Below are 23675 nucleotides of genomic sequence, written 5' to 3'. Positions count from 1 at the left end.
AAGCGAACCTAGATTGAAGATAGGATCTGTTTCTCACAATGTACACAAACCATTTGTTTTTTAAATTACTTATTAGGAATAGGAGGGCAGATGAATAGCTTACAGTCTCAGCTAGCAGTATGAGATGTGTGCAGCTCAGAATGCCTCTGACAGGATTTGGGCACCGCACACCTTGCTGATGGCATTTTCGCAGTCAATATGTGAATAAGAAAAATGCTTTGAAGAAAATGACTCTTTGTCAGCAAATTCATGCTCATCTTAACAGGACTAGGAGCATTTTTCATTGCTTCTGGTGCGACTTTTAGCTTTTTCAGACATAGCCACAAATTGTGTTTCTGAACTCGGGCAGTTAAAAACATGATTGCTGCTGCCATGCAAATGCACGCAGCTTCTGCCTGCTCCTCCTCAGTTCCGCTTCTTGCTAACAATGAGGCAGCCCAGACAAGAGTAATCTTAAGGAGTGGGTACCTGACTTCTGTGGTAATCTGGTACCTTGCCCAGTACTTATATCACTGTCCACGTAGTATGCAAATAGAGGCAGAATAATGTGGATTTTTTTTCATTGTATAAGTTCAGACAGGATCCTAAGCATGTATAAAATATTGTGGCCTCAAAGTTTTTAGGCAGCTAATGAAGTTGGTCCTCCGTATCCTTTTCTTATTAGATTTGTGTTTTGAAGATCTAGCCTGCTGCACAGTGCCTGTAGTAGTCTTGATAATCGAGATGATAAGAAACTTGGGGCTGTTCTCTTTGCAGAACCAGAAATGGCAGAATGTGTTTTGCCTACTGTCTCTAACACAATATTCAAAGTAGTCCGTGTGTTTGGTGGTTCAAAAAATATCTTTCAATGTTGTAATGGCCTCGGTCAACTTAACTAAAAAGTGCCATGCTGAGGAAAGAATGCTTTTGGAGGGTAAATTTGCATGGTGGCATTTCTTCTGTGGAAAAAAAAAAACATAGATGGCATCTTGAGTATTGATAACAAATAGATCAGGAAATTCTGATGTTACTTTAAGAGTCTGCAATGCAGACTCTTTTTTTGTTTCATGCTTTATATTTCAGACACAAAACCATGCAAATTTAAAAACTAATTGCTTTACAGTAGAGGTCTGTGAGTCTCCCAGATGTTTACCTACTAACCAAGAGTCTTCTGCAGCAGGTCCGGCTCAGTAGTGTCTTCCATATGCATGCATTTGAGACTGTTAATTTTCTCTAAAAGTATATTTTTCTAGAAGAGTAATTTGTCAATTCTATGTAGGCTTGAGATGGATTATATAAATAACAAACTGCTTTGGTTCAGATAATCTTGGTGGTCCTTGCTGAGATATTTAAATAGCATGTGTATGTGCCTTGATTGCAGCGACATTAGTGGCAGGATGATCTGTCTGCAGTCAAAAAATTGACTGTGCGGTGTCTCTTCCAGGACTTTGTGTTTTACGCCCCTCGTCTGAGAATTAACAAGAGGATCCTGCAGCTCTGCATGGGCAACCATGAACTGTATATGCGGCGCAGGAAGCCTGACACCATCGAGGTGCAGCAGATGAAAGCCCAGGCCCGTGAGGAGAAGCACCAGAAACAGCTGGAAAGGTGAGCGTGAATGCAGACAGTGGGGAGGCAGAGTTAAATGTACAGAACTGCCAGGGCTCCTCGGGTAGCTTTAGGCAAAGCTATGGCCCATCCCACTTAGAGTGAGGTGTGTGTGTGGCCCCAGAGCTCTGGCTGGCAGCATTGCAGGGTATCTCGAGTCCCAGGGGGAGCCTAAGAATCACTCTTCTGGCTCAGACCTGTGACCGGTGCAGTCGGCTCTCCTGTTTGCAGCCTTGAGAGCTGGACCTTCAAGGAGGTGTGCCAGTGGAGTCACTGGGCTCTTGTGGGCAGCCATATACCTGCAGAGGGGTATATGGCTCCTGACTCTTCTGTTAGGGCCTGATCTGTGTTGGAGGGAGCAAACTCCACAGGGAGCACGTGTGTATGCTGTGAGCAGGCAAGAGGGGAGTGGGAGACCTCTTACAGGCAAGAAAAAAGGATTAATAGCTCTGCTGGTCTTCTGTGACCGGCTGCAGGTTGCTTATGATTCAAGAAATCCTACTGCTTTCCTCCTGTATTGGTGACTTGTTAGTCTTCCTTTCCCAGTGCTCTTATTTCTCTGTCCTTGATTTTTTCCTTATGACAGAACAAAAGAAATCTGTGTAGTACAGAGCACTGTTTTTTTTTCCTCTGCATCTACTGGTGTTGTTTTTTTTTTTTGTATTGTAAATTTCTGGGGCAGGCAACAGAAAATACAAATATTTTAATGAAATGCAGGTATCCAAAAACCGAGCACTAATTCTGAAGTGATTAAGTACCAAATGTTGGGATTTAACCCAGGCAGGCAGCTAAGTACCACACAGCTGCTTGCCCAGTCTCCCCAGGTGGGATACGGCACAGAATCAGAGAGGTAGAAGCGTGAGAACTCGTGGCTTGAGATAAAACCAGTTCACTAGGTGAGGCAAAAGCTGTGCATGCAAGCAAGGCAAAAGCTCAGCCACTTTTAGGAAAGCAGGGCTCATCATGTGTGTGGTTTCCTGGGAAGACAAACACTACTGCTCTGGATGTCCCCCCCTTTCTCCTCCTTTCCCCCAGCTGTTGCTGCTGAGCACGACACCACACAGTGTGGGATATCTCCCTGGTCAGCCCGGGCCAGCTGTCCTGGCTGTGTCCCCTCCCAGCTCCCGGGGCACCCCCAGCCTCCTCCTGGCCGGGCAGCGTGAGGAGCAGAAAAGACCTTGGGTCTGTGTGTAAGCACTGCTCTGCAGCAACTACAACATCCGTGTGTTATCACTGCTATTTTCATCAAAAATACAAACACGGGATTGTGTCAGTCTCTGCGAAGAAAATTAACTCTGTCCTAGGCAAACCCAAGACAATGGCTTTAAGCATTTCTTCTCTTGTGGCAGTCTCATGGTCATTTCCCACTGAACTGTCTGGAGACACGTCCAGCCAACTTTTCTTACCTTGCTGTAGCTCGTGTCTGTAAGTGAGCTTCAAGGATGAAATCTGTTTCTCACAGGCAACAACTAGAAAATGAAAAGAAGAGGAGGGAGACGATTGAGAGAGAGAAAGAGCAAATGTTGAGGGAGAAGGAAGAGCTGCTGGTGAGGCTACAAGAGTATGAAGTGAAGACTCAGAAGGCAGAGAAAGGTAAAGTACTTGGACTGTCTGACCAGGTCATGTGTGTTGGGTTCCACAGCCTAAAGCTGGTGACACTGGGTCTCTTGGCAAGGCACACGAGTATCTACCTCCATGGATAAATGCACACATGCACGCACTGCTGAGATCATCCAAGGCATAAAAGTCACAAAATCTGTTAATCTAACTGGGAATTGAAGGTCACACCAACTTTGTTTTCCTCTGTTACCTGAGAGGGTTTTAGTAGCATAAGCCTTCTGCAGCAGAGAGAAACAGAGCTCAGCTCTCAAGTGCTTTTTACTTAACAACTAACAGAAATAGTACTTTGGGAACAAAGCTTTCCAGTGAAATGGAAACTTCTGTTTCAATGCATAGATGAGCAGGCTGGAGACACCAGCGTCTGGTCCTGTAATGAAGAGCTTGTAGGCTGCAGCCATGTGCTTGTCGTGACTTCTGCCGTTACCTAAGAGCCTGTCTTCCCTTTGGCCAGGCCTGTGGACTAACAGCACTGATCTGTCTTTTCCCAGAGCTCTCAGACCAGATCCAGAGAGCTATTAAGCTGGAGGAGGAAAGGAGACGAGCCCAGGAGGAAGCAGAGCGTTTGGAAGCTGATCGTTTGGCTGTTCTGCAAGCCAAGGAAGAGCTGGAGAGACAGACTATTGACCAGATAAAGAGCCAGGAACAGCTGGTAAGAGCCAGTCACTTGTGGATGAGATACAAAGGCATGTTACTGTGCCCTTTGAATAAGGCAAAGCCTCAGGCTCCAGGGGGAAATAAAATAGAAATGTAGTGCAATAAAGTACTGGACCATCTGATAGAAAGATGCTAGTGCCACAGTGATTCTATCACAAGCAACCTACTTTTTGTTCTTAATTTCCTGTTCATTCTTTATTAGAGTGGAGTATAATACTTGGGTCTTTTCTCAGTCAAACATGTTTCTTTGTGGCTTTTTTTTTGAGTCCTTATGATTCCAATTGTATTATTTAACAGGCTACAGAGCTCGCAGAGTATACAGCCAAGATTGCACTTCTGGAAGAGGCAAGGAAGCGTAAAGAGAGCGAGGTTGAAGAATGGCAAATCAGAGTGAGTATCTTCATCAAAGTTGCTCTGAAGCTCTGCACGTGGGCAGAGCATACCGTGGTGCTTAGCCTGGTGTAACTTCTGTCATATGTGGAGACTTGCATCCATGCACCAGCAGAAAAGGCCAGCCTTGTGGTTAGTGTGCAGTATGCCTCCAAAACATTGCTTTCAACAAGCTTTTAGTCAAAATATAAAACGGGAGTCATATAAAACCTAGAAATGTGATCGTCTTGGAGAGGGCACCAGCCTTGAGGCTGCTGTCAGTGGCTTCCTGGTACCTGGGTCTGGAGAACTGCATAACTAGACACAGTAAAACCAAGAATAAACCACGCGAGGCTGGCGTTGTCTGGTGCTCCCAGTGCCACATAGCTATCGCTGCAGCCTGAACAGGGGGGTAGAAGCACTGAAGAAGCAGGAAGGCTGTCTTCCTACTGCATAACCTTGTTACACGTGCCAACTCAGGAGTCTAGGTTCTTGCTCTCTGGAACCCATGTTTACAACCTACACTTCTTCAAATGGAGAACAGGTTGCAGGTAACTGTAATTTTCTACAAAACGGTTTAGGAAAAACTGTTTTGTTGGAGGAATATTCCTAATTTAGCTACCCTGCATATTATGCCATGGATAATACTACTGTCACTAGCCAAAAAAATAAAATCTGCTCAAGAAGGCAACAAAGTACTGTCAGCTGGAGACTTAATTCTTAATTCCTGATTTCTTGCTTTACATTGTAGAATGACAAAACTGGGAAAATAAGCATTGAAGTGTTCATAAAGCTTGTTTAAATCAAGAAATGCATTAAAATCTTCCTTATTTTTTTTTATTTTTTTTTCCCCAGGCAAGGGAAGCCCAGGAGGATCTGGTAAAGACAAAGGAGGAACTGCACTTGGTAATGACTGCTCCACCTCCACCCCCACCTGTCTATGAGACCGTGAACTACCACGTCCACGATAACCTGCACGACGAGGGGTCCGAGTACTCTGCCTTCAGCGCAGAGCTGTCCAGTGAGGGCATCAGGAACGACCGCAACGAGGAGAAGCGCATCACTGAGGCCGAGAAGAACGAGCGTGTACAGAGGCAGTTGAGGGTAAGAAAATGTTTGGAGGAGGGAAAGTGATGAAAGAAATTATTCCTGGAAAATGGATCATTTAACCACTTGGTTAAATACACAAAGCACAATGACTTCTTCACTGATGAGAAGCAGAAGTTCATGAGAAGCATACATTGCGTCCATATCACTCATCTGTCCAGTCATTTAAGGACCGTTAAATCTCATCAAAATCACTGCTGTCATGAGCTGGAAGCTTCTTGTGTGTAATCTGTTTGTAATGTTCTTTTTATTGCAGGCACTGACAGATGAGCTGGCACAGGCTAGAGATGAAGATAAGAGGACCCAAAATGATATTATCCACTCAGAGAACGTGCGGCAGGGACGTGACAAGTACAAGACACTGCGACAAATCCGGCAAGGCAACACCAAGCAGAGAATTGATGAGTTTGAGGCAATGTAATGATGCTTATAACAAGAAAGCAAGACTGTGGGAAAGGCAGATCTTAATGCTGTGTTTTTGTTTGTTGTTGTTTTCCCTGAGGAGGGGTTACTATGATATTTAACAAATGTCCTCTAAACCCAGAGGTGTTTGCATCTCCCTTTCATTCCATCCTGTGTGTTAAATTCAGTATAGTTAAAATTCATCGTACCACTGATCCTGGTAACTTGCTCATGCCTTTGCTTAGTGCCAAAAGGCCTTATGCTTATGTCACATCTCTCTTTAAGCAACACAAACCTGCATCGAGTTGTAGATGCGGGTCCTGTGCAGGTGCTGGATTCAGCTGGGTCTAAAAATAAGCAACTGTGGATGAATTTCGTGCCATATGTCTGTGTTACAGTCACAGTGTAAAGTCCAACAGTTGAGAAGACAACTCAGGAACTGCAAACACCTGTGTGTGTGCTTGTGCATGCACCCTGTTTTTTTTCCTTTGTCTTCATGCCCACCTTCCCCTGATACACATACAAAAGAACTGACAACACCTCAGAACTACTTTGCATGGGAATAAGGCTTTTTCTGGTTACTGTGCTCAATTGGAGGTATTCTGCAGTGACAGCTCACCAGTGTGGCGTAGGAACACTGACACCCTCCTTCCGTAACAACTAGGCAGATACTCTGTTGGAATAATACACTACCGTGTTTGCATTCCAGCTTCATTACTGATCAGTTATAGTGTAGTATTTATATATATATAAAATATGCAATACGTGGATTGCTGTACTAGTTTAAAAGGGAAATAGTTTTGCTCTGTATATTTTGTTACTTTTCAGATTTAATGAGACTTGCATCTGTAAAGAAGTCTAAACACTGTAGTCTGCAGTGCAACTGATTATTTACTATAAAGCATTATTTGTAAAGATCACTTTTTTTACTTAATGATGAAAAATTGATATGTACACATGATCCAATATATACAATTTTACTGCACCTATTTTTCTAACAAATTTTCTAATTTTTTAAATGTTTGATTTAAAGTTTCAGACTCCAAACATGAAGGGACTGCTTGTTTATATCACAGTTGTATTCTCTCTATTAGAGAGCATTTCTGTGACTATTCCTTCCCCACTAATCTCCCCCTTTCCTTGAAAATCTGTTAGAAAGTGAGATACAGTATGTTGTCAGCTCTTCTCTTCCATTTACAACATCTATGCTGCTTTATACTCCAGTTGAGTTTTGTTGTGTGGTGGTTTTTTATTTGCAGCAGCAAACATCTAAATAAAAGATCTGCAGAGTAACAAAGGAGTTGGAGTCAAGTGTTTCTTGTGTAGGGTGGATATTGGGTTCTAAGATTCTGAGGCTAGCATGTGAATCCCTATCTTTTACTTCTATTTCCTTAAACACCGTGCTGGTCTGAAAAGAAAGGGTAACCCCTGCTGGAATCTTCCCTTCAGTCACAGGGAAAAGAGGTACGTAACAGCAGCACTACTTATGGTTATAAATACAAAGCTTCTGCTGCCTGTAACACTGCTTCCTCTGAGGCAAAGGGAGCTGACAGGGCAGTTGGCATTAAGCTTGCATTTCCAGTAGTTCGCCTGAATAAGTGATAAGTTTGGCTGTGCCAATACACCACCTGGATCAGTCAGGCTTGTTAATACTGGTCCACAGCAGTAGCTGAGAACAAGAAGGAACTTTCTATAACCACATTTATTTTACAAGCTGATGCCCTGTGTTCCCCTACTGAAGGAGAATTTATACATTTTAACTGCTTGCAAGCACCTCTAGTACAGCACACAGTTGAAAGATCGGTGGGCCACCCAGGCAGAAGCTTTTTAGGGTTACGTGAAGTAGTATGGGCACTAGAGGTAATTCTGAAGCATAGAGGTGCTAGCATCACTAATTTACAGCAAACAATTAAAAATTATCTACTTTCCATTCCTCTCTGGTCACATACGAAGCATGAAAGCTAGAATGAAATCATGTAAGTTTAAGGATAGGAATTTTTCCCTATGAAGTATTCTAATCTGTGTTCAAGTAACTCCAACTCTATACCCAGAAATAGGAAGCTGCAAACCATCTGTCTGCTAGTGCCTTGTCAGCATCATCTGTTTCAGAGTTTGTTACTCCTGAAGAAACAATACTAACCTTACATCCCACCTAGAGATACAGATAACAAAGCCTTCGTTTTTGGAAAAATACAACCTTCAGTGTCACCTCCCTTCAAAAGTACAACTACTCCCCAGATCCTGGGGTAGATACTGTTGTAGTGCACCTTTTCCCCAGACCTGGCATGGGTATGTGCCACTTGAATTCAAGACATCACACATGGGGGAGGAAAAGTTGTGCAGTAATTTCTCAGGATTTAAAGTTTTCCATATTTGAATGCAGTACAAGTGTGAAGTCCATCCACGTGTTTGGCCTGCAGAGCACTTCCTGCCATTGAAGCGCTGACTGAGAAACAGCGTCTGCAAATCCAAGCGATTCTTCTGCAAGAAAGTAAAAAGGAAGGTCACAGGGTTACTTTGCGTTTGGCCTTGCCCAAAGGCTTTTCTAGATCCAGCTCCGTACCACTTCTGGCCCAAATGACTGGACGACAAACAAGCTGCTGCTCTCAATTCTAGAGCATTTTCAGCTGTTCTGTAGCACTCACATCATTCATTGCAATAATTTGTAGTTATTATAGAGCATTATTTACATCCTGTTAAAGTAAGATCAGTGAAGAGCTCGGTCTGCAAAGAAAAAATTCTTGGTTGTATGACTAAAAGCAGTGTGCATGGCAAAAACAGATCAGCTTGGTCATCTGCAGTGACTATATAATGCCTCACTAGGCTTGGGGCTTGGATGGTCTTTGTCACTCAGAAGCATGTAGGCCCTGCTTTAACAGAAAGGAAAATGCTATAAAACAATCAAAAGCAGCTCATGAGGAAACCTGCACACTGTATTGCTAGTGATAACACTCTCCTAAAGTGCACGTTGATAGCACAGCTCGGTGACATGTCTCAGTTTTAAGCCTTTCATCTCAAATACTGAAACCAAAGCATTTACTGTCTGGGAAACGGGGTGAGAGACTCCACTGGGCAGCCTTCAGGTGACAATAGCTCTCTAGTCAAATACTGTTAAGTCCTGCCCAGTCCATGAGCAGAGGATTTCTCAGACATTTCTGAGCTTTTGAGAAAGAAGGCTCTTTTTGTTGTTGGACAAGAGCCTAAAGCTCAAATACACACTTAGTCTCTTTAGGGCTTCTGAGCAAGTTTCACTTTCTGCATCTCCCATTGGAAGGATTTGTGGATATAAAACAATAAGCACAGGTATCTGCAAGGTATTCATGTGCTCACTGCTGATGTGATTGCTAGCACTTTAGAAATAGCCAAGCCATTGAAAACTGCTCAAGGAACAAGTCTTGAAAAATACATAGTGAGCTCTAGATGAGCTGATGCACCCACCTGTTCTGTTCCTGTCTTCCGTGTGGCCAGGCTCTGTCCCTGAACATCCCCATGCTAACAAATGTCGTTGCCTGACAATGCCCACTGACAGCCCAGAGCTTCTGCACAGGCCTCAACTAGAACACGAGCACTGGTTCTTGCAGGATCAAAGCCTGAGACTGCAGGTTGCTTAGGTCAGGGTCTAGGGGCTGTGTGTGCAGGCACATGACAGATGCACAGCGCAAATACTACTTAGCATGTAAAGTATTTTTTTTCCCCAAAAAATTACCTTCAACATTTAGTGATGAAGAACTTACTTGCACCAAGCTTGGCTCCCCCTAGGAACTGATCGTGTGAGCCAACAGTTGACTGGTCCCAGAGGGTCAAGTGTAGGCATGACTGCTGTAGCTGTGCTGGGGTAACATCAAAGACAAACAGATGTTTCCACTGAGGACAGTCTTCTTTCTTCAGGACAGGCGACTTCTGCTTCAACTCTGCCTGGTCTGGAAGGACAAGGCAGCTTCCCAAAAGAAAAAACAAAACGAGAGTTCAGCAAGTTTGCTGAGCCAAGCAGTGTTTTACTCAATCAGAAAACAGAACATGGGCACTAATCAAGCAGGACCCTTCACTCTGCCTTAGAAAGCAAAGAGTGCAGCTAAATGCAAGGTAGAACATGATGCTAGTTTGTTTCTTTGGGGGACTTTGGCTCCTTCTGTCTGCCTTCAGTGTGGGTCTTCTATCTGTTTTTCCTCTGTTGTCACTGGCTGATGAGGGACCCCTTACTCCCAGTTCTCTTACCCAATATTCTCTGAAACCTGCCTGTGTGGTAGATTAAAATGCTCACCCCCTTCACTGAAAATAGGTACCACAGCAGGTGAAGTGGCTTTAGCCACTTTTAGCCACTTTTTATTTTAACACTGTAATGCCTGACATCAAGAAAGTAAAATGACTCCACATACTAAGTACCCAGCACACTGAAGAAAAATTCAATCCTTTCCCTTTTAAAATGTGTAGACCAAAGTTTTCTTCTCACAATCCAAAGCTGTATTAAATTGTGCAAGGGCACAGCTAAAACCAGGAATGAAAACACAGTATTTTCACCTTCCTCAAGTCACACATTTTTTCCTCCCAATATCTAAAAGCAGATGATTAAAATAGTGAACTCTGAATTTCAGTGACAACAGTAAATTGTGATGTTCCACTCAGGACCCTTCACTGTCCTGCTACGCACTGCTGTTACGCAGACGCTCACCTGTAAACTATCACAATTACAAGCACGTCTGACTAAGAGCATGGACAGTGCCACTTTCACACAGCAGCCTCCTGATGAAAGCAAGTTAATTCTTACCTTTGCACAGGATGTTTGTGACACTCTCCATTTGAAGTGCTAAGTCTCATACATACCCTTTAACAAATGAGTTCAGCATTCCAGCAGGTCTCAGCACAGGCAAGTTCTTGGCCCCAAATATCATAACCTGAAGCTGGCAGTTGGGAACTCCTTCATCTTTTTTTCCTGAAAGAGGAGAATTTATCACATTAAATAGTGACCAGTTAGTTCAGCTGATAACATAAGATGCCGCTGTAATTAAGCAGGAAAATTATTAAGTGCTACAACTGAAATAAGGACTCAGTGCTGTATTCAGATAATTTGAAAGATTTGAACTTGCTTACACAGGTCATGATTCACACAAAGAAAGCAAGCAGTGAATAAAAGCAGTGAATTGCTCTGCGATTCCTATTCCAAAGATAGAGCTTTCAGTTGTATTTCCAAAAAGTACCCACAGGGCAATACCCACAGGAACGTTTCCCTGAAACAAAGCCAGAAGCAGGAGAAACAGCCCAACCTGTGGTGTGATAGTGCTCCTCTGTTACAGCTCTGTTTGTAGAGCAGAGGCACAGCAGGCATGAGTAGGGAAGAAAAATGGAAGAACGCAAGCTGGTGACTTCAGGATTGTTTGTGGGGGAAAAAGGAAACAAAACTAACCTAACAGCTAATTAAGACCGCTATTAAAGCGATCATCTTCTGCTGGCATTAAAAAGAACAAAAAGGTGAAGTAGGCACATGGTCCTTCACTGATCCTAATTCTTTTCTAGCCAAGGGATTCAGGTATTCTGGAATGTTTGATACCTTCTCTCATCCACCTTTCAAACTGGAAGTTTTTATACTGGGCTGGTACCGACAGTCTTGCAGACACCAGGAGTTCTCCACTGTACTGGATAAGGTTATTTTCAGGCTTTTCAAGCTGAAAAGAGAGACATGCAGAGATTGGCATTACATTCTATTCCACATCATTCTCACAGCTCATTTATATTTATAACAGGTATTACTTGTGGGCTGGATTGACGGCATTCTTCCCTCAATGACCTCAGAAGGGTGATCTCTCATAACTTTCACAACACTGTGTTGTTAAGATCCAAGCACAAGAACTAACAGTCACCTTGGATTTTAGCTGGTACCAGTTGAATGCCTCCATCGAGTTATCTTCAAAATTCCACGTGGCCAATGGAATCACCACTTCCCCCAGAAACACCCTGTACTTCAGAGCTCCTGCGTGCCACACGGAGATCTGAAGCTGCCGACTCGCCAGCTGGGAGTATTCAATCTTGTACTGGAAAGACAAACAGCATTTATAAAGCAACACACAGGGTGAGTGCAGAGCCATGCTCACAGCCTGCTCAAAGGCTGCCTGACCGCAGCATGGCTGAAGGCATCGGGATGCAGACAGAACTACACTGTCTGAACGTGCCTTGCAATTTCCATGTTACCTCACTCCTTAAATGCTAAAGTAATGCCCGTGCAAATATGAAATGACATTCCAGGAATACCTTGGCCTCTTGCTGAAGATTTTAATTCATTCAAAACTTTAAATAATTCTTGACCATTGTTTTTTATAATCTACTTTTCTGTTTTATACTCCCAGCCCCATTTGGCTGCTCTGGTTGGAGGTCAAGATTAAGACACATGACAAAGGTGCTAAAACTTCCATTCTGGTCAGTAGAAATCTACTAAATGCAGTCAGCAGGAGCAAGGCAGTCATTCAGGAGACCAGTCCTTAAAGCCCTGATCTACTCCCTAGGCACAGTTAGAGCTCTCTGAGACATGGCTGGCTATCTGAGATACCCACATGAGTGGTAACCTGCATGCAGCTGCGGGCATCTCTGCTGACATTTGGGCTGCTGAATCACAGGCTGGGTGTAGGCTCTGGGAAGGATAACCCTGAATCACCCTACCTAGCTTCCAGCGACTCCTAAGAGCACTTGTGCTCCTCACAAACGCACGTACCCAAGTGCAGGTGCCTTCATTTGCAGACAGATCCCACTGAGTGGGATCTCAGTGCTGTGGTGCAGTGCAGTTCACCTCCACTAGCACTATGCTCGTTTGACCATTCCTGCTTGTTTAAACCAATTCAAATCATTTATAATTAATCTACCCTTAGTGTTCACGCAGCCAGCTCAGGCATGGCTCTCACTCTCTACCAGTTCTGCATCGCTCTGGCACTGAAAAGCAACTATAGAATAGGAACCAATTATTTCAGTGTTAGGTGCTTTTTTTCCTCCCAACTTAAACACTATCTACAGACTTTGAGATATACCAGAATGACATAGGTTGTATACATCTTGTTGTTGTTGTTATCAATTTCTAACAATGTTCTTTTCAAACATTTTGCCTGTTTCACTTGCTACAAATTGCTGATGTTCATACACACTGAAACTTGCACGTAGCTCAAAGAGAAATAATGTCAGTTTGTCCATTAATTTTGTTTCATATCTCTTCCAAGAATACACTTTACCAAAGACCTCATGTGCTGCTGCAGCTCACTGATGCACAAGCACCTTAAGAAGAAGTTGTGCAGTGACCTGGGCACAAAACTGGAAACAACCAAACTAATCCAGGGGTGCCCCATCCTAACTGCAGAGACACACTCCCAGTGACACGGAAAACAAAGGGCACCATTGGAAAGGGACACCTGTGTAAAATACTCACTCTGCTCTGCAATACGCTCAGATCCTGAACGCACCAAAACAGTCTATGAAAGACACTTTGCTTTTGCCACAAGGTAACTCAGAACAACACCTTTAGGAGTGTTTCGTGCACAAAGGAAAACTCTTTTGAGGGTGCACAATTCAGTAGGGGAACTTCAAAAGTATTTTCATTCCAAAAGTTATTTGGACTGAAACCAACCGTTTCTTAATGACTCTTGTCACTGACTCCTGCAATTGCCCCATCAGGACAATTCTGAACTTGCAGGATTGCACATTATAAAAGGAGACATTACCATGGAAGAGTGCTTCTAGCGACACATAATTGCCAGCAGTACCTTCAAAGTCTCATCAAATTCTGGATCCACTGTGCTCTTTTTGACAGCTGTCTTCCGCTTACTCCGAGGAGATTTATCAGGAAGTAAATAAATCTTGACATAGCTTGTAAATAGAGAGGATATGGAATGTGACCAGAAGGGGAAAAATATAAATAAATCAAACTAAGAAAAATGATTTATTTAAAAGAGAAAAATTAATTATTTAATTCAAACACTTTTACTGAGTTTGTAATTTTCTAAGCAATAAAATGGCAAATTGTGATTTATATCCTTTCTCATTAAAATGAGCAGTCAGGCTATAAAGGTCTCTGTATATCATTCAGATAATGTGTTTCAATCCTATTCTAATTGGGAAAGAATTAGGCTCTGAATGCGAATCTTCTATTACATACTCTTGTCCTCTTATAAAATAGCCACCAAGAATGTCACCTTGTCAGCTGTACTGACAGCTTTATGAGGAAAGCACAGAGCGTATTATGTGCTCAAAGAAAAAATAAAGAACTCGATCACCTTTAGGTTCATTGCTGTTTGTGCTGATTGTTCACAGCATTAAGTAACGTGGCAAATAAAAGGTATAATCACACATATAATGCATAATAATTCATAACACTTACACATATTAGTTGTTGTAATATACCACTAGAATGATAGTGGGAGAGTATGTAAAATGTTCAAAATTTCCTTGAATCAGCATTAAAGCAAAACTGAAAAAAAAAAAAAAAATCCTTCTGGAAGCTGAGTTGGACAAGTATCAAGCACCAATGACAACTACCCAAAGTTTCTCATGTGTAGTTCATTTCAAAATTAATACTTAAACATTCCCCTTAATACAAGTTCAGTGGGCTGTATTTATATTACAGCTTCAAAACCAAAGAGTATTGGCAGTAGGGAGTACTGCCTCACAGCTTGGCAACTGTATTTTTGGTATAAATTTCAGATAATATGATTTAAACCAATTTCAAACCAGCCTCTTGATTAACTTCCTGGCTAATTTACAGTCAGTTTTATTTCATATAATCAGTGCAGAACTTACACATCTTCCTCATTTTTTCCAAACCTATCCATAGGAAAAACTACTTTTTAAAATATTCAGGTAGTAGAATTTTTAGCCTCTTAATTAAATTGATCCGGGGTGATAGAGTAACAAGTAGACAGTCAGACCTCAAACCAGTCAAATTCAACCAATTCAACATATGTTAAACATTACTTAAAAGTTTGTTTTCTGTCAAGTGCTCTGAGTGCACTGACTGTACTTTTTTCTGTTGGGTTGGGAACCAACAGAAATACATAAATATATACCAACAAAGAACATAATGTCCAGTACACAGCTCTTCCCACAGCACCTTTCAGGCTTCCTGCAACTGTTTGTCCAAATTTATTACCAGGGGACTTAAAGAACTTTGACCCACCCCAAAACACTCCCAAACTGTTCCACTTCGTAAGCTGCTGTTCCAGCGAGGCTCCTTTCAACCCTAGGCTCATCTTTATGACCTTACTCTGCAAGATATTCAAAGCCACATTCCTTCCGGGGGAAGGTGACTGCAACTCTGAAATTTCGGTGTGGTCACTCAAGTGTTCAAACACCCCATGACAGCAGGGGTAGAGTATTTCAGGTATTATTATTTTTTTTTTAGTATTTATTTTTGTTAGGTATTTATTTTTGTTAGGCATTTATTGTTAGGTTTTCTGCAAATGATTGCTGCATAGTCAGAGAGGATCAATTAGTAATAAACAAACAAACAAGCCACCAATGCTTAACTCTCCAACCCATCATTTCTGTGACCTATTTTATCCACAGAAGTAGGTACTTCTTCCTCTTGTGATATGTAACTATTAACCACCTTCAGATTTTAAAATGTGTTGCAGTATCTGAAATTTCCATTCTTATTACAGATGAGGAAGATGGAAGCACAGAAGCAGTATGGCAATCACCCAGTAACCCACAATGAGTCAGTGGATGAATTAGCAACATGACTCACATTTCAATTTTCCATCTCATGGTTTAGCCACGTGTATATTAATTTTGCAGGCACAACTTAAGAGCTAGAATCTTGTTGCTGTTAAGAGCTAGAATTATTTGCTGTCAGGATCCAAAGGTGCTCATCAGCAACACAGATAACCAACTGCCTGCTCACATGCAGGGGAACAGACAACTAATAGCAGAAAATGGTCAGAAGAGAAATCAAGACGTGCTGGTATGAAACCTGTTTGTCTTGCAGTGTGTAGCTGTAAAAAGTGCAGATATATACACTGGATGTTCTGAAAATGCTAACTGGGCATACATAAATATTGAAATGGATTTATATATGATGGTATCTTCAAACCAAAATATTTTGCTTATTATTTCTTTCTCCTTCTCTACAAAATACTTACGGATTACATTTTTTCTTCTTCTCTTCTCCATAAGCCAGATTCTTGCATCCCTTGATGCAAATTTCTAAGATGCGAGCCTTGAAGATGTATCTTATGGCAAACTCTATTTCTCCTGTGATGTCAGCTTTGCCAAAGTTGCCAGATTCAGTGCAAGTGCTGTTAAGGCTATACAAACTCCCCTAAGAAAAGACAAATGTTTGAGAAAAGTAGCTTCAGATCTAATAGGACAAAACATTTATTTCCCTCAAATGCCAGTTTCTTTAGTGCCATGACTGCAGAGATATTGGAAATCATGAAGTCTTCAGGTTAACTGTATGAAACCATTTTCTTGCTTCCATAACAGCCTTGAAAATTATAACTAATTGCACTTCTACTGCTTCACCTTTCAGCAAACTTTCTGAGCTAACAAAGTGCTTTCTTAGATAACTTCTATATCTAGAAGTTGTCTCCCAGTCAAGTTGCCATGTGACTTCCCATCAGAAAAATGGGTATAGTGTTTGAAAGGAAGAGAGTACTGTCTCCTAATGATGGCTTCAGAAAAAGCTCTGAAATCTAGGAATATATGAAATACAGAACTAGACTGCTATTAATAGTGATGTTCATAGCATCACTGCTGAGATGCCAGGTTCTATTAGGTATTAATGGTTACAAAAGCAGCATTGCACATCCAGCAAATACGCTACAAGATCACCCAATTCCATGTAAAATGACATACTCCATACTGTTCAGGAAAGATTAACATACAAAGATATCCAGTCGTCATAAGTTAGTGCATTAAGGAGGTGTTTCCTGGCTCACCTCAGCCACTTTTTTCTCTTTTCATCTACTTACTTTCACAGTAAGTAGAAGTACTTACTTTTACAAAGGTTTGGATGCCCTCCATCCAGATATATATAAGCAGTATTTGTTTCTAGCATTTACAGAAGCCATGAAACTGAAAGGAATGAAGAAACTACAGTCTTTCTGTGGCCCAGCACAGGCACATAATTTGTTAGTGCTATCTACCCATCTTCACTGTAACAAATCATCAGCTCAATCAAAATAACTCGGTCTCCATTCATTTATAATGGTGCTCTTTAAGGTAAGCTCTAGGATCTTTTTACGTATCATCTGTCATGAAGACGCAGTTGCTGTTGGGATTAATCTCACAACAATATCATCCTAGATTGTTAAAGTATCTGTGTTAGATCACTCCTCTGTCTGAAAAAAAACACCAGCCCACACAGGACTGGTTAACCAAGGAGTTCTGCTTGCACAACCCAGCAGCTGAAAGTGCAGAGTAGTGTTTATAAGATCATATCTGTCTTCCATGCAGATGCTCTTGCCAATGCTGCAGAAGTGCAGCTTGCCAAATACTCACATTAAAATTCACATGAACAGCTTACTTAAATTAAAGAGCTATCTAGGCTATCTTATAAGCTCTAAGCAACGTAGAAACCTGATGAAAGAAGGGTCAGGGTGCTTATTAAGGAAGTCACAAGTAGTGTTAGGGCTGTTTTGACCTGCTGCTTGTTGCGTGTAATCTTGCTCCCTCTACAAGATGCGTATCAGTGTAATCTATCTCCCTTGCAGGGAGATCTCCCTTTGTTCAGTTCTGCTCTTTCACTCTCTGACAAAGAATATTTGTATTCATCTGACCAAAAAAAAAGTTTATTTTCCTCAAAAATCCTTCATGACAAAGGAATGCAAGTAGACTTTTTTCTTAGCTCATATGCCTTAACAGAAGTTCTGCAAAAGCATTTCAAAATGTTTTGCACAGAACCTCTTATTTATTCATAGAAACTGGAGAGTTATTCTGATTAATAATGTTAGGACTGAAAACACTACATATGCCTCCCACCTGATCAGAAATTAAATGTGTTCAATGTAGAAATCACTCTTGCTTCAGTGAACAGAGATTTAGCAATGACTTTATGTATTGTACTCCTACTGGCATGACTGGAAGCTATGGCATCTTATGTTTTGGAAGACATATTTTCATGAAGTGGTCATCAACAAACACCCATAAAGAGAAGTTTAATGGAATTTGACCTTCCTCCCTCTATAAGACAAAATAGTAAAGTTCAAATTGTTGCCAGTAGAATCACAAATGTCATCCAAAATGGTCATTCATTTGTCTGTGCAACGTCTCAGACTCCACAGCACAGTAAACTGTGAGAGCGCCAAAGGCCTTGTGCGTGTTTTCACTCCTCTGCAAAGTGAGCAATCTGGTTAATTCTGATTCCCTAAAAGCCATTTTATTTCCTTTCTTTATAATATCAGTCTTGGTTTCCTTGGCCACTTCACCCTGCTTAACCTCATCACTAATACATAGAAATTATCTTCCACAGTTAATCACAGAGACTTTAAAGTATGTACTGAATTCATTTACAGCTGCCTTCCTTCTCTGTCATTTGCAGTATTCAAAATGTCATCCATCAGGGGAGGTTTCAGTGACATCCTCTGAGCCTATGAACTGCTCCCCTGACTTCTGCAACTCTTAGCTTCCTCTTCATTCACTGACATGCTGACATTTGAATTTCCACTGACATTTGCATTACCACAGCCCTTGCAGAATAACAAAATCCCTCTGTTAAATGATATTTTAAGAAAAAAGCCAGCTACAAATCTAGAAAGAAACACATTCAGGGTCCCAACGCTAATAAAAAACTGAAAGAATGTTAGATGGATTTGCAAAATTCAGAGGAACCTGACACATCAGTTATTCATTATTAATGGATACATCCATCTATCAATTATCTATTATTAATTTGATTTGGCTAATGCTGTAAGAAGTTCACAGTGCTTCCATGAGGATTATGCCAAAGGCAGGCAGCCTTTTATCAGAGAGAAACTCAAGTGAAATCCCTGTTTCATTTTGTAATACAATCCAAAATCTTAGCTTTTATATTTGTCCTCATTTGGTACCTATTCTGGTGTGCTTCGCACTTCAACTTACATGCTTCCTGCCATCACAGAAAACTGCATCACTTGTGGGACTGGTTGTTATGTCTTCTTCTTGCTTGAAACTCCTTTTGGTAAGGATTTCATTATCATTTTGGGCCCCAGTGATGAGCTGTTGAAGACTGGGTGTATTTTTTATCTGTAAGAGATTAAGCAATTAATTTTGTTTCGTTTAAGAAAAAAGCTCTGATTCCTTCAGCAATGCTATCACATGAAAATTAGTAAATAGCTACAATTCTCTCTGATCAATGTCATGCAGGTGGCACACTTCCAATGAAAATGTAGTAACTTAATTTAAATATTTATTTACAACATTCTCATGCCAGCTAGTAGTACATTCATTATATTCATAACTTTCTAAAATCAACACTCAACCACCTAAGCTATGGATCACTACTTCCACAGTAATTGCTAAGTCTACTAACAACACACCAAATGTAGCAATACACCAATAAAATGCCTTATTAGTCTTTAATAAAACAGTATTTTTTCAAAGAAATAAATAAACAAACTTCTGATGTTTTCTTGACTTTGCTTTGACTTTAAGTTCATTCACTTTCCCAATCTTCCTATGAAAGCTTTGATAACTTGTCGAAAACTGTATAGTAGCAGAACCTGAGATTTACTTTCAGCCACCTGTGTTATCACGTTATTAACCCTGTTGTTATTGAAGTGCCAAAAGACTGACACACATGGCTGGCAATATACTGAAAATGAGTTTGGGGTCACTCTGACACACCATTACCCCTGTATGATACAATCTATGAAAAGTGTGTTCACAGTTCAGTGGGTAGGAAAAGGGTGAGGTGAGAAGTTTTACAGGGTGAGGATCTAAGAGAATAATTGTATAACAAGGATTACCCAAAAGACTAGAAAGACTACAGTGTGGCTGAATCAACAAAGGAACAGAACTTATTTGCATCAGAAATAGATAACAAACATTTATCAGACCTAGAAACCTCTTCTGCACCATCAGCAAAAAGCACTAAAGAATGAGGACAGCAGAAGAGATAATATATTGAGATTACTTTAAAAAAAATAAAAGTAAAAAAACCAACAACCACAGGATGTGGAAAATGGAAAGCAGTGTGCTGTTATTATAGTACACAGTAGTTGTTATGTGTAATAACTGCCCTACCTTAAAAATAGATGTAAGAATTCATTAAGTTCCCTTTTGAAAAGGAAACAGACAGAAAACAAAATGTGTTCAGGATACAGACTTAAAAAGAAAACCCCAAAACATAACATTTCTCAGTAGATAAATTTTCTTCTCACTTTTAAAAATCTGAAACACCACCAATTTCATTTCCTAACCAAAACAAAGTGCTACACACTGAATTTTGGCTTCTATACTTGGTTCTGAGAGACTTCTTGATTTTGTTAAACAGAAAAGTAAGTGACTGAGAATGCGACATGAATACCAGCACTAAAGTTAGCACCAGGTCATAAGCAAGACTCCCACCTAGCCCAATTCATTAGAATTGGCTGCAACAGTATGAATCCACTGTCACAGGAGCAGTAACCTGCAGGTACTGATACACCACAAAGAGCTTCCAAAGCTTGCACATTTCTGCTTGTTCCCCCAGCAAGGTAGGTATAATTAAGTCTCTCTAATGAACTTAAAGAGTCTGATAGTGAGAGATCCTAGAAAACACTACTTAATTAACTTCCTAGGTTCAGACTTTACAGGGGTTCGCGCTTCTTGCTTTTGAATTGTTGTTTGTTTGTTCTAAATTTGAGTAATTAATTTTCAAAGGTGTTTTACAAGTATAATTTAAAACAGTTTTTTTTCCTCTATTTTTAGTCATGGTTCTAGCAACGATGTAAATATCTGCCCTTGTTAAATGAAAAGAGTAATTGGAAGTAATACAAACGCAAGAATAATGCAATATTGCTATTGACGGGGATTAATAATTTTTAAAGTCACAGCAAAGATACAGAAAGCCAGCACGTAAGTACAGGGACAGGCAAGTAAGATTTCCTTCAATATGAAAACACCTAAATGTCAAAGATGATATTCACAAGAAAAAAAGAGACCAACAGTAATTCTAGCAAAACTAAAATTCTAGTTTAGATATAGCCTAACTGGTTTGAATGAAACAAATGGACCCTGAATCATAAAAATAGAGCTCTGACAACACAAAGAACATTGAAATCTAGCTTTCAAAACCTGCAAAGGGTGGACATAAATTGAGCCCTAAACCTTTAAATAGACAATTAAAATCTGACACAATTTTTTTGTCTCCTACATACATTTGCCAACCCAAAGAATCCACCTATCTTTTAAACATGACAGGCTGCTTGTGATCATCATGCAATGAAACAGTTAAAAGTTCATATTATCTACAAATAGCGTTTTATAATCTGATGTTTTTCAATGCATTAAGAGAGCAGTGCTCTGCCAGTGGAATAGTAGATAAAGTAACAGTAATGTGTATAGCTTGCCACAATGAAAGCACCACTTGGGTAGTTAATGTTGCTAATTTTATGTGTAACTGCATGCATAAATACCAGAATTAATTTCCAAGAGTTCACATACATTGCTGGTCCAATCCAAATCGCTAGCTCATGCTATCTGACATCCTGTCTCTTCCATTTATCAATACATAACATTTCAGAGGAAAATAAAAAGTGTGCACTGAGGTAGCTGTGAATAATATCATAAAATGAGGTCTGGCCCCAAGCAAAAGCCCTTCTTAAATTCAGCCACTTGGCAGACTGCATTTACCTCATAAAGTTGAGCAAGGCAATTCAGTAAGTATGTACTATGTGGAAATTTGAGTATAGAGAAAGTTCAGTCATTTGAGAGGTGAAAGCATTCAAAACAAGTTTTTCAGTGTACCTTTAAAGCAGGTATGTAACATCATACTCATCCTTGCCTACCTCATGAAAAGAAGATTGGATTTTTCACAAACTTCTCAAGCAACTTCTCACAGTATCTTTCTGGACAAAATTTCCAGCACACAGCTACACAAGTACATACATACAATGGGTGTACAGTTGGCTGATGGGTTCGTTGGGCACAAAGGGTTACAGTAAATGGGGTTACATCAGGCTGGAGGCCAGTTACTAGTGGGGATCCCTGGGGCTCCATTTTGGGGCCAGTTCTCTTCAATGCTTTTATAAATGATCTGGACTCAGGATTTGAATACATAATAACTCTGCAGATGATACTAAATTAGGAGGAGCTATTGACTCCCTTGAGGGCAGAGAGGCCTTGCAGAGCGATCTTGACAAATGAGAGGGTTGGGCAATCGCCAACCACATGAAGTTTAATGAGGGCAAGTGCCAGATTCTGCACAGGGGATGACGCAACCCTGGATATATGTACAGCCAAGGGGACAAGAGGCTAGAGAGCACACCCACAGAAAGAGAGCTGGGGGTTCTGGCAGACAGCAATATGAGCCAACAGCGTGCCATGGCAGCCATGTGGTGTGCCCATGGCATTGCAAGCAGGTCAAGGAAAGGGATTACCCCACTCTACTCTGCACTGGTGTGGCCTCACCTCAAATACTGTGTGCAGGTTTGGGCACCACAATGTAAGGACATAAAACTATAAGAGCACATCTAAAGAAGGACTACCAAGATATATGAGAAGCAGCTAAAGTCACTTGGATCGTTTGGCCTAGAGAAGAGACTGAGGGGAGGCCTCATGATGGCCTACATTCTCCTCATGATCTCTTCTCTCTGGAGACAGCAACAGGACCCCAGGGAACAGTGTGGAAATGTGACCAGGAAGGGTCAGGCTGGGTGTTAGGAAAAGTTTCTTCACCAAGAGGGTGGTCAGGTATTGGAACAGGTTCTCCAGGGCAGTGGTCAGGGCACCGAGCTTGCCAGCGTTCAAGAAGTGTTTGGACAATTTTGAGACATAGAGTCTGATTTTTGGGTGGTCCTGTGTGCAGCCAGGAGTTGTACTCAGTGATCCTTGGGAGTCCCTTCCAACTCAGGATGTTCTATGGTTCTATGTAAACACTGAAAGCTAGAGACTGTAACCAGAGAGAAAGGAAAATGGAAGTCACCCAACAACAAGCAGCACTCACTGTTTTATACTTGCCAAAAAAAAAAAAAAAAAAAAAAAAAAAAAAAAAAAGCTTAGTGAGTGTCAGGATGGGTTTTAGATGGCCATTGCTTAGTTCTGTTCAGCAGAAAGAAGGGCAGGAGAAATGAGAAACAGAGAACCTCCTCACAGCCTAATAATAGAGTAGCCATACAGATGTCAACCAGCACCAACACATGGTCTGTGAGCACCTGAGAGCAAAGCAATCCATGCCCTCCCTCCCCACATCAGGGTCTTTGTAAAATCTTGGTCTAACATTTCAGCTCTGGGCTGAGACCAAGTGTGGAGACTCAGTCAAAAACCATCTCAAGAATCAGAGTGCTCAACAGTTAGTGAACATCAGCAAAGCCCTGCTTATAAACAAAAGTAAAATCCCACTGTGTAAGTCATGATTCTTATAAATATATTCAATTCCTGAAACAGCCCTTTAGAGATTGTGTATAACAATTTGGATACCCTGCTTGTAATGTTGATGGCAGTGTCAGACTGGCTCCTCCTTTGCTTCCTTCTTTCCGCGTTCTGCCCATAATCTGTTGTTAGGAGACTTCTGTCAGCCATATCATTCTGGGACTTCGAGATTTCTGAAGTGAATACAAAGAGAGAAGTAGCTGTAACAAACATTGCAAGCAAATCTGTAGATTTATAGGCAAATAATGCATCTTTCAAACTTTCATCCTACAGTTTCAGTATTCATCTCCTAAGAGTAAGAAAGAAGGGAAGGCAAGCACCTGTCCCATTTTGTATAATTATACTTTGCTTATTTAAATATTTTCTACTGTTCTAACTGGAAATTATAGTCTTTATTTCTCTTCTTTATAGCTGCTGCA

The 23675-nt window shown here is 41.0% G+C and overlaps 2 protein-coding genes across 2 annotated transcripts in view; one reads left to right on the top strand and one right to left on the bottom strand.

The window, feature by feature from the left end:
- EZR (ezrin) overlaps nucleotides 1–7014 on the top strand; it is a 35647-nt gene extending 28633 nt beyond the window's left edge. The window contains exons 8-13 of the mRNA XM_082756615.1: nucleotides 1424–1587; nucleotides 3050–3180; nucleotides 3696–3856; nucleotides 4159–4251; nucleotides 5086–5334; nucleotides 5594–7014. Of these exons, the coding sequence (XP_082612741.1) occupies nucleotides 1424–1587; nucleotides 3050–3180; nucleotides 3696–3856; nucleotides 4159–4251; nucleotides 5086–5334; nucleotides 5594–5758 (963 nt within the window). The 3' untranslated portion in view covers nucleotides 5759–7014. The remainder of the gene's footprint in view (nucleotides 1–1423; nucleotides 1588–3049; nucleotides 3181–3695; nucleotides 3857–4158; nucleotides 4252–5085; nucleotides 5335–5593) is intronic.
- A 191-nt stretch (nucleotides 7015–7205) lies between these two features.
- Nucleotides 7206–23675, bottom strand: part of SYTL3 (synaptotagmin like 3) — a 33849-nt gene continuing 17379 nt past the window's right edge. Inside the window, exons 8-16 of the mRNA XM_082756614.1 lie at nucleotides 23305–23429; nucleotides 18787–18930; nucleotides 15849–16027; nucleotides 13476–13578; nucleotides 11595–11765; nucleotides 11285–11399; nucleotides 10561–10669; nucleotides 9474–9676; nucleotides 7206–8220 (exon numbers count right to left, since the gene is read on the bottom strand). Of these exons, the coding sequence (XP_082612740.1) occupies nucleotides 8090–8220; nucleotides 9474–9676; nucleotides 10561–10669; nucleotides 11285–11399; nucleotides 11595–11765; nucleotides 13476–13578; nucleotides 15849–16027; nucleotides 18787–18930; nucleotides 23305–23429 (1280 nt within the window). The 3' untranslated portion in view covers nucleotides 7206–8089. The remainder of the gene's footprint in view (nucleotides 8221–9473; nucleotides 9677–10560; nucleotides 10670–11284; nucleotides 11400–11594; nucleotides 11766–13475; nucleotides 13579–15848; nucleotides 16028–18786; nucleotides 18931–23304; nucleotides 23430–23675) is intronic.

This window comes from Aythya marila, assembly GCF_965140915.1.
Source record: "Aythya marila genome assembly, chromosome: 3".
In the NCBI taxonomy this organism is placed as follows: Eukaryota; Metazoa; Chordata; class Aves; order Anseriformes; family Anatidae; genus Aythya; species Aythya marila.
The sequence above is the reverse complement of the archived record's forward strand: the minus strand, read 5'-3'. Positions and strand labels throughout refer to the sequence as shown.